At 60.6% G+C, this 14,693-nt stretch overlaps 2 protein-coding genes across 3 annotated transcripts; both read right to left on the bottom strand.

Annotated features, from left to right (window-relative positions):
- Positions 1-477: 477 nt before the first annotated feature.
- On the bottom strand, positions 478-10,201 carry PBXIP1 (PBX homeobox interacting protein 1). 2 transcript variants are annotated; one of them, XM_038543184.1, is made up of 11 exons: positions 10,070-10,201; positions 7,930-8,015; positions 6,192-6,336; positions 5,873-5,937; positions 5,602-5,767; positions 4,137-4,370; positions 4,012-4,035; positions 3,669-3,745; positions 3,439-3,570; positions 1,730-2,937; positions 478-1,282 (listed from the first exon to the last, which is right to left on the bottom strand). In XM_038543184.1, the coding sequence occupies exons 2-11, from the start codon at positions 7,978-7,980 to the stop codon at positions 1,237-1,239; spliced, it is 2,148 nt and encodes a 715-aa protein (XP_038399112.1). In that variant the 5' UTR covers positions 7,981-8,015; positions 10,070-10,201; the 3' UTR covers positions 478-1,236. The 2 variants fall into 2 exon arrangements, with proteins under 2 accessions (XP_038399112.1, XP_038399113.1); XM_038543185.1 differs by lacking the exon at positions 10,070-10,201 and adding an exon at positions 9,395-9,427.
- Positions 10,202-10,785: 584 nt separating this feature from the next.
- On the bottom strand, positions 10,786-14,616 carry PYGO2 (pygopus family PHD finger 2). Its single transcript, XM_038543191.1, has 3 exons — positions 14,459-14,616; positions 14,069-14,118; positions 10,786-13,502 (listed from the first exon to the last, which is right to left on the bottom strand). The coding sequence occupies exons 1-3, from the start codon at positions 14,559-14,561 to the stop codon at positions 12,438-12,440; spliced, it is 1,218 nt and encodes a 405-aa protein (XP_038399119.1). The 5' UTR covers positions 14,562-14,616; the 3' UTR covers positions 10,786-12,437.
- Between the last annotated feature and the right edge of the window lie 77 nt (positions 14,617-14,693).

Here is a 14,693-nt window from a genome sequence, read left to right as displayed (position 1 = left end):
CGGTGGACTGGTGTGCTGCTGGTTGGGTACCCAGCCTCACGGCCTCCAGTCCCATCCCCCCCTGCCCCCCAGCCCTCCCCAGCCCACTCAGATGAGCTCGTGGGCTTAAAGCCCTTTAGCAGCCAGCGGCACCCCCAAGTACCTGCCACCCACCACAGCCCCCTCCTGGAGCCTGCTGGTGCACCCCCCCTTCCTGATGTCACACCACGCGTCATTCCACCCCTACACTGGCGGCGGACGTCCAAGGCAATCCAGGAAGGACTTTCGGAGGAGGGGCCAGCGGGGTCCAGGTCCTGGCAGCGCGCAGGTGGGCGGGGCAGGGGCCCAGTCAGTGCACACCGAGCGGGGAGGCGAGATCTGCAGGAAACGTGGAGCCGGGGCGCCGCCTAGTGGCCTCCGCGGGCCTGTCCAGAAGCCTGGTGGAGATCCTCCCCTCCCTCCTCTGCACCCTCCAGGCAGTGCCAAATACAGAGTAGACACTGTGCTCACTGTGCTTTATTTCAGCTCTTCCCAGCCGTCCAATCCCCCATTTTGAGGATCAGAAATCTAAAGTTCCCAGGGATTAACCTGCCCAACATCACTCGGCCTGCCGCGAGCCTGAGGCTCCCACTCCAAAACCCGTGTTCGTTTTCTACTTCTCCCAGGGGCCCCAAGGTGGCCGCCACCAAGTGGGGAGTTCCAGCCCCAAGGGCCCAAGGGTGGCTGGGAGAGGGATGTGGAGGACAAAGAGGGTGTGGGGGTACCATGCTTAGATACAGCCCCCCCCCCCCCGTGAGAGAGTCCAAGCCCCACACCAAAACTCCAACAGCTTCTTACAGGGGTGGGAGCCTACCATTCACACAGGGAGGGGGGCCCTGGGAGAAGCAGGGGTAAAAGGGGGACTTCACCCCTGGGGGGTGGCTGTGTCCAAATCTAAGAAAACCCCTGGGAAAGCGCTGGTCCTGGGCATCCAGCCAGCAGGTCTAGGCTCATTCCAGGGGGCATGGGTCAGTGCATGAAACCAGGGGGGCACTGTGGGGCACACACACAGGAGGATGGAAGCTGTGAGGCTGAAGAATCACAATTCCCACCCGCAAGGACAGGATCAGAGCCTGCATGCAGTAACCAGCAAGGCAGATCCAGCTAAGGCCTTTCTCTAGCAAAAGCGGCATCAGTGCATCACTGAGAGATTCTGCTCTCATAGGAGCCAGAGGAGAGGACCATTCAGTGGTTCCCGGGGTGAGGGGACACCAGGCCTCAGCCCCTCCCTGGGCTCTGCAACTGTCTGTCCTTCTTTCCTGACCTGTGGAGAGACACGGGGAGGCGGGGAAGGAAACAGTTTTCAGAGGACAATGCCACACAGTGAGAAGGGGCTCCTGGAGGGCAGGGGAGCCTGTTCCTCCACGGCAGCCACCAGCAATCACATGGAAGGGCCAGACCCACTATCCCAGGATGACATCCCCTGTCAGGGCAATAGGGCAATGGAATGACCTTCCTCACCCCAGGCACTGCAGGTATTCGCAGGGCAGAACAATTCGGGGAAAAATCCCCCCAGCCCAAAAGGGAACTGCCCAGAACTACTACAGGGTGAGCACAGGCAGCTCTCCGACCTCCAGGAAGATAGAGATGGACACTGCTCCAAGGGCAACCAGCTGTTGATTAACACTGGCTCAAACTAAAGACCCTGAGCCAGGGCCCATGGCCCTACAAACCTCCCTCGCACGTTCTCCCCGGGAACACAACTGCCCACCTCTTCTTCAGTGATTTGTCTCCAAAGAAGTGGCTGAAGATGAAGCCCTCAAAATCATCCACCTCATCGTCATCACCAGTCTGTCTCACAGCCACCTCTTCCAGGCTGTCCTCCAAGGCATCCACGAAGTCCCGGAAGCGGAGACGGTCATGGCGGAAGATGCCATCCTCGCCAAAGTAAGCAGGCGAGAGGGGCAAGTCCTTTGTCAGCTGCCCAGCCCAGGGCAGCCGTGCCAGGTAAGTCCTTAGCAAAGAGGCCAGCTCCTGTCGCTGCACAGGGGCCAGCTCCACACCAAAGGCCAGACCCTCCTGCCGGGCACACTCGCGCACACCCGAGCAGCCCTGGGGTGCCCGGTACTTGTGCCGTGACAGCTCTGCCCACAGTGGCGGAAGGTCATGCCCGTCATCAGCCCCTTCCTTCCACTGAGGGTGCTTCTGCCTCCCCACAGAGGAGTGAGGGCCCCCACTTTTCCTAGGGGGCTCCTTGGGGCCCTGCTGCCTGCCGTCCTTCTTGCCGCCCCAGCCCGCCAGCCTCAGCCTGCCCTCCTTCCACCTCCCTGCCAGCTCCCTGTCCTCCTCACCCCGCCAGCTCTTCTTTCTCTCCCAGCCAGACCCCTCCTTCTTCTGCTTCCAGTGATCAGCACTCCAGCCCCCCTGCCCATCCTGCCACTTCTCCTTCCCACTCCACTCCCTGGCACTCTGGAAGCGGGACTCCTGGGGCCTGGCCTCTGAGGTGTTGGCACTGACCCAAGGGTGTTGACTCCATTTCTCCATGCCCTGTAGCTTCTGGACCAGCCTGTGGCCCAGCTCAGTCAGGCTGGCACGAGCGGCGTCCCCCCGGCCCACACCCCTCAAGCTCCGCTCCAGGTCCTGCTGCACCGACCCCAGCAGCCGGCGCTGCTTCTCCAGCTCCTGCCGTAAGGCCTGGGCCTCGGCCTCCAGACGCTCCTTCTGCTCCAGGAGGCCAGGGCTCGGCTCCCCAGTGAGCCCACTGCCCCGGGAGCCTCTATCCCCATCGAGACACATGCCATCTGGGCCCCGGGTGCAGTCAGCCTCCAGCCCCTGAAGCCGGGCCCGAAGCCGCTGCAGCTCTGACTCAAGGGCACGCTGGGAGGCCTCGCCGTCCTGCAGAGCCCCCCGGAGGCGGGCATTCTCCTCTTCTAGGGCCCTGGGCTGCTGCATCAGGCTCTGCAGCTCTTCCTTCTGGGCCTGGGGTGGAGGGTGCCCAGTCAGGGATGTCCACTCCAGGATAGCAGGCAGGACTTGCACCATTCAGAGAAAGTAGTTCTCATTCTCTTTGCCATCCACAACCTGCACCAGACCTGGGATCCCCAAATTCCCTCACAGACTTTGAATTCTGTGTCCTAAGATTAGCCCAACGTGGCTCTCACTGCCCTCTCGACCTCCCAGGCCCAGAGCAGATATCATTTGCAGATCGCCGCACTGCTTGTCTGTTGGGCCTTGGCCTGTTTGTCCCATGCTCCCATGCCCATGTTCAGGCAAACCAGAACCATCCATCAGAGGTGGCATGCCTCGTGCAACAGGCACATGGTTCTGGGCCTGGGCCTTAGGAAGATGACCCAACACCAGAGGACGGGAGAGGGCTGAGCTACGGGATTAGCAAAGACAACCTCTTTTGGGGGAGGACAGGGGATAGATGCCTGGCTGAAGGAGGGCCAACCTAGCCACCACCCTCCCACGTGTGCCTACCTGCAGTTGGGCCTGTAGCAACCGGATATCCTGGTTCTCCTTGGCCAGCCTGTCCAACAAGAGGGCCATGTTCTGCAGACTGGGGACGCCAGCAGAGGGTGCAGCAGCCTGCAGATGCTGCCTCAGCTCATCCTGGGGCAAAGGAGCCAGTCACCCACTGCGCCACAGCCCAGGCAAGCAGTGAGCCTCCCCACCAGGCCCCACACAGCTCTGGGCACACCCAAACGTACCTGCCTGTCCCCCACAGCAACCCGCACCTCGGTGTCCAGCTGGGAATCCGGGAGGACCTGCAATTCCTCTGCGGGCCCTGTGGGAAAGCCAGGTCCTGAAACTGGCCCCAGCGCACAAAAACCACTCTCCCATCCATTCCCTGACCTCCACACACAGCCAGTCGCCCTCCTGCGCCAGCCCTGGACCCCATGGCTGAGAGGCCACCACGAGCAGCCAAAAAGGCCAGTAACTGAGTAATGGGTGGACAGCCCCAGCATCATCCCCACTGCCGCCCCAGAGAACCGCTCCCAGCAGCCTCCCTCAGGGCTGGACAGGGACCAGCCAGGGCCCCTCCCCACTCACCACTGTCCGACTCTGAGAGCCCACCTGAGGATGGAGACAGAGGAATGTGGTGAGGCTCACCGACAATGGGGCAGGGGTCGGGAGGGGTGGGAGGCCCAGGCCCCTGTAGGGGAGGCACCACTCACTGGAGAAGAGGAGGATCCCCAGGCCCAGCAGAACCAGGGCCCCAAGGAGGCACATGTTGACAGAGATGCTCAGCTCCCCGCCTGCACCCTCGCCTCTGGCCAGGCCATCGAGACCCAGGGGCCTCACAGGCTGGGGAGCACTAGGCTCTAGGCCCCGCCGTCTCCGCAGACCCTCCACATCCACATCGGTGTCATCCTCACTGCTGGAGCAGCCGGCCTCCTCCATGGGCCAAGCTGGGGGAAGGGAGAGGGACGAGGCAGTGAGATGACCAGAAGCAGGACACAAGCAGAGATGCTGCCCACGTCCGCCTGGGCATCTGTGACTGCCCTGCCCAGCCTTCCAACCTGTGAGCTCAAGGAGTAGCTCTACCCTACGAGCACCATCCTTCCTCCACACGTGCCTCACCTCAAGCTCCTCTGGCAGTTCCTGTCCCAACGGGCCATTGCCTCTCAGCCCCTCTGGGCTTGGGGGCTCAGGGGCTGGCCATCTCCACACACCATCACCCACAGCACAGACTTCCCTCCATAGCAGACGAGCTCCCCGTCTTTAGTTCCTGACCTGAACAACAGACTGTACACCAGCCACTCCTACCTGGTATCACCTGGGCACCAAACTCCCAATGCTCTGTCCTCCATTCTCTTCTGGTATTCATCCCCCAACTCAGAGAAAGGCACCCCAGCCACCATGTGGCTATGTACACCCTCCCTGTTCACCTCACACCCAGACGATTCCACAGCACATGCCTCGGATATGCCCGCCTGGGGCCTTCAGCAGCTTTGTATGAGCACTGCAGTGGTCCCCTAAATGGCCTCAGGCCTCAGCCTTTCCCTGTACTTGGTTCCCCTTCAACAGAAATGGTTTCCTATACTTTGCTGCCACAAGCCTGGGGCACAACCTCCTTAGCACAGGACAGGTGGCCCCCATCCCTTTGCTGATGTGATAGTCTTGACCTGGAATGTCCTCATCCTCTGACCCTACTGACCAAGAACCCACTATCTCTCAGTATCACCTCCAACGTGACCCTTCCCTCAACCTGTCCCCTGATGGAACTGCCCCCTCCAAGGGGGCACCTGCTCTACCCACTCTCTTGGTCTGACTGGCATTTTGGCTCAGACAGGACTGCCTCCCATAGAGGCCATGCACTGCCTGCCCTTCCTCATCTCCGGAGCCCAGAGCTGACCCCTGAATCTAGAGGCAAGAAAAGAAGAAGCCCCAAGGCAGAGGAGAAAGATCCCAGCAGCCCCAGGCCCTGCCACCTACCCACTACTTGACCTTGGTCACGTCACTTAACCTCTCTGAGCCTCAGTGTCTTGAGGGGTAGTGGTGAGGATTCATACACAGTGTAAGGGGACCACCAAGCTGCTAAGTCCTAGGGCCTGGACCAGAGCCATGCTGGGCACCAAGCGCTCGGACCCCCACTCCTTCCAGGAGGAGAATGAAGAGGGGCACAGGGGTGGTTCTCACATGCATCAGGAGATGAAGGCTGGCTCTGTGGGGGGCTCTGACCCTCCAGGTCCTCTGTGTCTGGTCCCAGGCCTGCCACCACAGGGGCCTCCTCTGCGTCACCCTGCACCAGCGTGTCTCCCAGGCCAGAGGGCTCCCTGGTGCAGCCATCGTCTTCCAGGACAGCCTGAGCAGACACAGCCATGACCAGGCCCAGGCCCTCCCTGCTGCCCCCCCCGGCCCCACCCACTCCCCAGTACCTCCCCACTCCCCGCCACCCCGCCCCACCCACCTCGGCCTCAGTCTTCTCTGGCAGAATGGGACCAGACTGGGAGCCTTCGCTCTGCAAGAGGGTCTCTGTGGCGGAAGAAAAGATCCAGGAAAAACACCACTGCCCCCCAAATGAACTTCCCACACAGCCCTCTGACTCTGGCAGGCCCTACCAGGTTGTAAGGGGCAGGAAAAAGCCAGGGCAGGTGGAGGCAAGAAGACTTTAGACCCGGACTAGCCCCAGAGATAAGAGGCAGCAAAACCCTGGTCCCCCAGGACACTGGGGCACCCCGCAGCACAGAGGAAGGTGGCCACCCCCCACCTCCAGGAGGGCCCGCTACCTCCTCCATCCTCAGCCCCAGCTAACTCCTCCGCAGCTGCCCTGGAGGGGCTCCCAAGGGCCTGGGACGCTCTGTCCGATTCTGGGTCCATCATGGACTCCAGGCCCGTCATGGACTCTGGGCCCAGGGTCTCCACGGGCAGGCTCTGGAGGAAGGGGTGCAAGCAGAAGGCTGCTCCAGGGGAAGCACAACAGGATGGAGCCAAGATCACAGGGAGGCGGTCTGCTCAGAACCCCCACCCCCAGTTCACAAAAATCTCCTACACCCAGGAGTGAGCCCATGCAAGCTGGGTGGGGGGTGTTGGCTGACTCAGTGTCTGGCTGTTCTTAGTCTCACTACTGCTGTAAGGAACCTTCCAGAGGCTGCTTCTATTCAGTGAAAACATGCCACTGGACCAAAGATCACATACCAACCTGGTGCCCCCACCCTCGCCCCCACCAAAGAAGCTGGTTGAAGCCTGGGTGTCCCATTTCCCCATCAATGAAACCTGCTGATGAGTGGGAAGGTGGAGGTCAAAGACCCCCAGGGCCTCAAGGCCACTGTTGTGGCCCGTGGGCTTCCGTGTAGCTGTCTATACTGTGAACAGCTCACTTCACTTGCATCTTCCAGGCTTCTCCAGCCTTTCCACTGTCCCCCACACCCCCTCTCCCTGCAGACAGCTCACCCTGGCCCCTCCCCCACCAACACTGGGCTCTTCATCCTTGGACACTCCTGCTCAGCAGGCCCACCACCCGCTCCCCTGCCCAGGGTTCCCACCACCCCTCTAAGAATCGTTCTCTGCCTGAGTACATTCCTTTGCAATTTTCAAACCACCGTTTTCTCCTGGCCACCCCTATAAGCCAGGAATCATGACCCCTCTCACAGGGGAGGAGGAAGGTCCAACGCCCAGAGGTCAGCAAAGGCAGCCAAAAACAGTCCAGGGTTCTGGAGCACGCTGTCCGTCCTCCACTGCCCATGTACCCTAGTCCCTGTGTCCTGCCCCAGCACCCTCCCCGAGGCCAGCATCCCCACTCCCACTCCTCCCCACTCTTCCCCCCCTCCTCCCCTCCTGCAGTTCTCACACACCAGGTCACCAGGGCTTGGGTGCCTTCCAAACATTCTCCAGACCCCTTCTCCCTTCTCCCTGGCTGTAGGGACACAGGAGTCCACTGGCTTCCTGCCCTGCCCACCACCAATTGCACTGCAGGACCTTCCAAATACTCCCCTCTTCAGGCCACACAGAGGGTAGCTCACCCTCCGCCCAAGGCAATCACTGTACTGAGTCCCTGTGACCCAAAGCCCTCCTGTGATTCTCCCTCAGGAAGAGGTCTGCGTGCCTGGGTCTTCAGGGGTCCCCAGGTTCTGCCCCCAGCTTCACTCCAACACATTCTTTTTTTTTTTTTTTAGAGGCCCCATTGGGATACTCCAACACTTTCTAACCCACATCACCACCTCATCCCATGGGCTGCCTCAGTTTTCCCCAAAATGGCTTTCCTATCATTGCCTTGGGTCTTCTGATCATGCTGGTCCCTACTTCTCAAAGCAGACCCCAAGGGTACCCTTCTTTCAGGGCATGGTCCAAGTCCTACCACCTGACTCCTGGGGCCTAATCTCCCTCCTCCAGCCCCTGGGGCTCCCCTGCAGCCAGCATGAGGTGATTCAGGTGACCATCAGGACCAAGGAAGGGGACACACCCTGAAGGCAGCCCAGGCCTGCAGGAACCTCTCTTCCACGGGGCTCCCAGGCCTGCTCTTCCTACCTCGGAGCTGGCAAACACCCAGCTATTGTCAGAACCTGGGTAGGAAGCCATAGTTGCAGAGGTCCCAGAAGCTGCGTCACTGCCACCTGCAGAGAAACATGCTCTTCAAGACCCAGTTTCCTTCAGCAAAGGCAGGATGCAGAGAGCAGCCTTGTTTGGGTCCCCAAGGCTGGGCTGCAGCTTCCAGAACCAACCCCTTGAACCCTAACACCCCACCTCTTCTCAGCAAATCAAAACCCGCCAACAGTCACAGAGAAGTTTACCTCTCTGGGGACCAGCGGGGCCTGGGGACTCTGGACTGACCTTGAAAGGTCAAAGCTCAGGGCTGGGCAGGTTCTGGGGGCCATGCAGGCCAGCCCCCTCAGGTTAGAGTCAGAGAACACAAAGGCCATATAGGCTGGCTAACTTGACTGTGCCAAGCATGAACAGCTGATGAGAAGAGCGAGAATCACCCAGACTCTCCCAAAGTCACCACCTCCTATGCCAGGGCTCAGAAGATAGGACCCGGTGGCCTGCTTCAGACTAGAGTGTCCACACACTGTCAGCCCTGGTTCAGGATTCTCAACACTGGCTGCACACTGGAATCACCTAAGATTCTGATTTGACTGGTTTCAGGGTCAGACTCAGGCCTGGGTCTTTTTTAAAACCTCCCAAGCAGTCCTCATGTGCAGCCAGGCCTGAGAACAGCTGGCAGAGCTTAGATCCATTCGCTGTACCCTCAGTAAATCTCCTTGTCATGCAGACTCTCCGGTCTAAAATCTGTTTCCTTTCTTTATGATCTGCAGAGTTTCATCTCAGGGAACTTGAAGCCCAGTGGGAAAGGCTTTAATGGCAGCTATCAGTTATAAACTTTAAAGTTTGCAAAACCACAGACAACAGAGCTGTGGTCCTGCCCCTTGCTAATCCACTCTGACCTGGCAGGATCTCTGACTTGGCAGGACAGCAGTGGGAAGTCACTCTAGCTTCCAGAGCCTGGCACAAAGCAGGGTAGGAAGAGGGAGACCTGTCCTGTCAGTCAAGGCCAGGACTGTCCCCTCAGCTGGGACCTGGCACAAGGCAGGAGGGACAGATGAGCTGACCCCCTCAGCCTTGGACTGTGGTCCTTCAGATGATAAGGGACTGTTTCCTATGGTGCCAAAAGGGTAGCAAGTGGAAAGGACTCTGTGAGCAAACCCCAGGAAGGGAAGTGAGGCTTGGGAAGAGGCAGTTCTTGGGGACCCCCTCCGCGGCCTCGGTTCTGTTTGACCTGGTGCAAGTCCTGCACAGGGCCCTAATAACCTTGGCCTTTCCAGATCCACAGCTGGGACAGAGCCCTCACGGTGTCTTCCCCAATGCACCTGCCTCCCGGACACCAGCAGCCATTCCACAAGGAGATGGGAGAATGACTGCAGGGCCTCCCCATAGCACACCCAACAGGACCTCCCCAGAGCCCTCTGGCCACCCTCTCCCCATCCCCAGTGGTTGCCTGGCTGTTAACAGGTGGTGGCAGGAAGGAAGTGGCAGCAGCTCAGGCTGAAGTCCCTGTTTATCTCTGGCCTTGTACAGCCTACTCTGGTCCTCCAGAACCAGGCACCATGGCAACCAGGGTGATGTCAGACCCACCGTCTCCATGGAAACTAGCCACGGTATCTGGGTCAGCAGGACCCACACTTCTGAGACCCAAACAGGAGGCCGTCTGTAACCCCAGCCCTCAGGGTCCCCGACCCTCCCGATGGGTTGGTCCCATTTCTCAAAAGACAGCCCCGGCCCCCCAGCCAGCGTCTCTTCGCCTTATTAGGAAGTTCCTCCTCAGCCCAACCTCTGCCCTCTCGCCGGTTCTCACCTCTCCCCGCCGGCCTCGCCGCCTTCACCCCTCCCCACGCACATCTAGGCAGGAGCCAACAGAAACACGCTTTCGGGCCTGCCGGGCCCTTCTGCTGCTCCCACTAGGCAGCCGTAGGGGGCACCGTGCCCTCCGACCAGCCACCCTCCGCCCCGTAGGGGGGCCCCCAAACCTCTGCAGCAGCGCCCGCCCAGGGCCAGAGCGCCGGCTCCCGTCCCGGGACGCGCCCCGGGTCCCCGGCGGAATGCACGCCCGGCAGCCCCCCCCCCCGGCCCACCGGGGTCCCGGAGCCCCCCTCGCCGCCCCGCAGGGCCTCACCTGGTCGCGCCCCGGGTCTTCGCCAGACCTGTTGCTGCCTCCCGGGGTTTCCAGCCCCCAGAGGGAGGGAGCGGGGAGGGAGGGGCTCACGTGACCGGGACTGGCCAATGGAAAGCCGACTTCCTGAGGGGGGGCGGAAACTTTTGGCCAATAAGAGACGAGTCGAGAGCCGGGGGCGCCAGGGCCTCGCAGGGTGGGACCCGAGCTCGCCTACCTGCCGGCCCCTGTGCTGCGCCGGCAGACACTGCCCCTACTTTCCTGGGGGGAAGACCCGACACGGAAGGCACGGGGTCACCTCCCGAGACAGCAGGACCAAGGGGCAAGGTCGGCCCTCGGACAGACAGACGGGACTGACGCAGCTGCGCGGGGGAGGGGACTGGGCGAGCGCTGAGCTGCTAAAATAGCTCTCGGGCGGTGCTCCCCGGCCCCTACCTCCGAACCCCTACACCTGACCGCCAGCCGAACAACGGGGGGAGGGGGGCGCCAATCCCAGCAGCAAGCACCAGCTGCATTGTCCCTAAGGCCCTGGCCGCCGGCCCGGCCCGGGAATGTGCCAGAAAGGAAAGGCTTTCTCAGGGACGCGGGGGGAGGGGTGCCCCCCGGCTTTCCCGGGACCGCTCGGGGCTTCCAGAACCCCCGGGCACGTACGGAGCCTCACCACTCGCGCATCCTTCCCACAGGTGACCTTCGTGCGCACAAACAGCCGGGAGTCCTTGTCTGGGTTTTCAAGTCATTTTATTAATCCAACCGTACAAAAGACCCCCACCCCCACATCTCTGCCACCCCCACTTTCTTCCAAATAGTGGAGTGAGAGGAAGAGAAGGATTGACGCACTCCCTCTCCCAGGAGCCACTTACAAAAAGGCGGAGATGGCGGTGGGGAGGAAGACATCACAAAAATAGCAACAGATAGAAGAGGGGCAACAGAACCAGGACACAACACAAAACTGGGTGGGGAGAGAAGCCCAGATCCCCCTCACTTCTTTCCCACAGCCTCAAAACTTGCTGGCTTGCTGGCTCCAGCTGGGCAGGCAGAAGAGTCTGCGGTATGCCTGCGTAAGTCTTCTCTTCACATGCTAGGGTCCAAGAGAAGGGGGCAGGGGACCGACCACTAGCAACTCTCTGGGCCACGTGGCTGCCTGCCTTCCACCCCACTGAGGAATGTGTGCATGAGAAGCAAGAGAGCCAGCTGCAGTTCAAGTTTCCTACCAGCCCCTGGCCCATCTCTGGCATGCAGAGCCTATAAAATAAAATACTAACACACGAAGCCCAGTTCAGGCCTCGGGCTGAGGGGAATAAGAGCTCCTAGATCACCTGGCCCAAGAAGATATACAGAAAGGTAAGGAAAGAGAAGCAAAATACATCCAGACTCTGGACTGCATTTCAGAACCACAGCAATGACCGTCCCACTGCCTCCCTCACCCATAGGCTGGAGCAGGGATCCTTCTATCAGATGAGGTATAAGAGCTCTGTGCCTTTCCAGGCTTTCCTTCAATCGAGCCAGGGATGCAGAATACAGGTGCCAAAAGCTCTAGACCAGAGTGGACACTACTGTGCAACAACCAGGGGAGGCAGAAAGGTTGGTAAGCCAGAGTCCATGTTCCAGGACAGTCTGAACTTCAAATATTCTGGTTTGTCAGGCCAAGTGTCCCAATTTTTGGCAAAAAAATGTGGTCATTAGGAGAAAAGCCTGAGGGGCTGAGAAAGGGCCAATGGCTTTGGTATGAGGGACACGGGTCCAGACAGCATCTCTTATGCACACTCTTGAAGCCCCAATCACCAAGAAACTGCCCCAGCCAAGAGCTCTCCTGCTTCTTCAAGCTATTTGGTTCTCAAGGGGGGAGGAATTGGGTAGGTCTTGGGAGGAAGCCACAGGAGGGTGAGAAATAGGGAAACTCCCCATTTATTCCCTAAAGCTGTCTCCTACTAAAGCCCATGATGAGGCTACTTCAGGGATGGGACCCCCACTCCTCTGGCCAGAAACCTTTAACACTTCACTCCAAAAACTAAGGCTGCAGCTGCGGGGCTAGATGGGAGTGTTAGGCACAGGTGCTAGGGCGTCCATCATCTGCACAGAGACCCCTGCCCTCCACATCTCCCCCCAGCCTCTCTTCTCTGGCAGCCTCATCCCTCAGCCTTTGAAGATTGGAGCCACTACAATGCTGGGCAGGGTTGATTTCCTGGATCTCTGTTGATCTCAACATGTATGTGTAAGTTTCCAGAAAAGTGAGCAATCCAGGCTCTTCTGCCTGCCCACCTCGGTTCCTTCTCTGCCCCCAGGAGCCACCATGTTTCTGCCCAACAGGGACGGGAAGCCAGTGGAAACAAGGGCCAAGAGCCAGACTTGGAAACCATCGCCCTGGCCAGCATCACCCATCGTTAGCAGCCACCAGCTGCCCCACACCCTCCCGGATGTACACAGACTGGATTTCCTTGGTCTTGAGGCAGAGATCGCAAGCCCAGACAGCAGAGGCCTCGGTGGTCAGCAGCCCGTATGCGCTCTCCGTCATGCCTGTGCATTCTCGGTGGAACCACTTCTGGCAGGAGGCCTCACACAGGATGGCATCCTGGTCATCATTCACCTCACTGCGACAGGCGCCACATGGGTACACCAGGCCTGGGGGAGGCTGAGGGCCTGAGCCCCCACCCACCTTGCTGGGGGGTGCCAGGCTGTTGGTATCCGGAGTCCCTCCACCCCGCCCACTGCTGTTTGGGGGGAAACTGGGCTGATTCCCATTAACAGCAGCAGCTGGGGAGCCTGAGTGAGGCTCCTGGGGAAAAGCAGTGGGAGCAGGCGGATTCAAGGGCTTTCCCCCATCCTCACCACCAGGACCAGGAAAGCCAGGGTCCGGACCAGGGAAGGGACTTGTGTTGGGGGGCAGGCTGGGGAGCCCCTGACCAGGTCTCTGGAGAGAAGGGCCAAAAGGTGCTCCTGGCTGGGCAAAGCGCTGGGGGAGAGAATGGGGGCCCAGCTCCCCTCTGGGAGGTTGTCCCATGGTGGGTGAGATCATGGGGCCAAATCCCCCCACTGGGCCTGGCATCATCTGTCCACCGGGAGGGCTGAAGTTCTGACCCAGAGGCTGGTTGAAGGGTTGGCTAGGAAAGTTCATGTTGCCTGGGGGTGGGTACCCAGGGCCCTGGGGCGGCATGTTGAAAGCAGGGCCCATAGGGTTGGGAGGGAAAGGGGGTGGCTGTCGACGAAGAGGCTGGGGACCCCCTCCACCCCCAGTGCCGTAGCCTGGGGGTACCTGGCCTGCCATGCCCCCCTGTACACGGAAGCCTCCAAAGGGGACGGGACTACCAAGGAATGGAGGGGCTGCGCCCCCAACTTTAGGGGCTCCGAAGTCATCCTCAAAAGGGTTGGATGCAACCAGGTGATCCACCATGGGAGTCGGGGGTGGTGCAAACTCCGTCAGGTGTGAGTATGCAGGGCCCTAGTGGAGAACAGATGAGGGAAGGAGGGTCACAAAAGGAAACACACAGCTATAAACCAGAAAAGCAGAGGAGACACGTGTTCCGGACGCTGGTAGCAGCCAGCTCAGATCTAAATCAAGACAGACCTTGGACTGTCACAGAGAAACAGAGGGTGGACAAAGCAGGCAGAACTCTGCTGGAACCCCAGCTAACAGCCAATACCCTCAAGACCCCTAAGCAGGTACTGCACTAAGGCCTCAGATTCCTCGCCTGTAAAAACGGACAATGCCCATCTCCCAAACCTGTTAAATCACGGTTCACACCAAGTGCTGGAGAAGTCTCTAGACAAAACTCGGGAAGTGCTAGGTGTCGTCACCAAGAGGAACTAGGACAAGAAAAACTCTACCCTTGATGGATGGGGTCTGTGGTCCCACGGCCTCACCACGCGCCCCCCCCCCCCCTTCGTTAGAAAGTGGAGGGAAGGGGCCAGAAGCAGAGTAGCCTTCTCTGGTCCGTGCGCCGGAGACAAGACACAAATGTCCCGGAGCGGGAGCCAGCAGTGCCCCCAGCACCAGGCACCACTCACCTGAGTGTTGGACTTCCTCCGCTTCTTTTCTGGGCTCTTCATCTGCAAACCTGGAAGCGCAGCACAAGGGGTACACACACGTTTCCCTATGGACGCGCCCGGAGGAGCCCCGCTAACTTGGACACGCGCTGGCTCATCTACTTAACGAGTACGAACAAAGGTTCCCTACAGCCGCACCGCACGACCGCACGTCGGCCGCCTCTTCCTACCCCTCCGCTCCCCCAGGGGCTCCTGCAGTCCGAGTGTCTCCCAGACCCGGGGTCCTCCATCGGTGACCCACGACCCCTACTCCTCCAGCCCTAGCGTCCCTTCGAGCCCCTGCCCCCCATCCTCCCCGCCCACCCCCGGCCCCTCGCCAGCCCGGCCGGCCCAGGCCCTCGGCGCTCTCACCGGCCTTGCCCTGCTTCCTCCCGGTGCCCGGCGGCGCAGGGGGCGGTGCGGGGCCGCCACCTCCCTCCAGCTTGTCCGGTGGGGGCGGCGCCGAGGCGGCCATGGGGCGGAGGGGCCGGAGTCAGCGGCGGCGGAGGACGGACGCGCCCTCGGGCGGCACCATCGCGGGGAGGGGAGTCGGGGCGCCCGCGAGGAGCGGCCAGGCCGGGCGGCGAGGCTAGGGACCAGCGGAGCG

The sequence above is a fragment of the Canis lupus genome, chromosome 7 (assembly GCF_011100685.1).
Source record: "Canis lupus familiaris isolate Mischka breed German Shepherd chromosome 7, alternate assembly UU_Cfam_GSD_1.0, whole genome shotgun sequence".
NCBI classification, from domain to species: Eukaryota; Metazoa; Chordata; class Mammalia; order Carnivora; family Canidae; genus Canis; species Canis lupus.
The sequence above is the reverse complement of the archived record's forward strand: the minus strand, read 5'-3'. Positions and strand labels throughout refer to the sequence as shown.

What these genes read in the sequence shown, in the direction of transcription:
- PBXIP1 (XM_038543184.1), bottom strand. Translation starts at nt 7,980, where the DNA reads ATGGCTTCCTACCCAGGTTCTGACAATAGCTGGGTGTTTGCCAGCTCC. An exon ending in GCTCTCAGAGTCGGACAGTG is followed by an intron (nt 3,746 to 4,011) that starts GTGAGTGGGGAG and finishes GCTTTCCCACAG; the next exon opens with GGCCCGCAGAGGAATTGCAG. An exon ending in TGCTACAGGCCCAACTGCAG is followed by an intron (nt 2,938 to 3,438) that starts GTAGGCACACGT and finishes CCTCCACCCCAG; the next exon opens with GCCCAGAAGGAAGAGCTGCA.
- PYGO2 (XM_038543191.1), bottom strand. Translation starts at nt 14,561, where the DNA reads ATGGCCGCCTCGGCGCCGCCCCCACCGGACAAGCTGGAGGGAGGTGGC. An exon ending in GAGGAAGCAGGGCAAGGCCG is followed by an intron (nt 14,119 to 14,458) that starts GTGAGAGCGCCG and finishes CTGCGCTTCCAG; the next exon opens with GTTTGCAGATGAAGAGCCCA. An exon ending in GGAGGAAGTCCAACACTCAG is followed by an intron (nt 13,503 to 14,068) that starts GTGAGTGGTGCC and finishes GTTCTCCACTAG; the next exon opens with GGCCCTGCATACTCACACCT.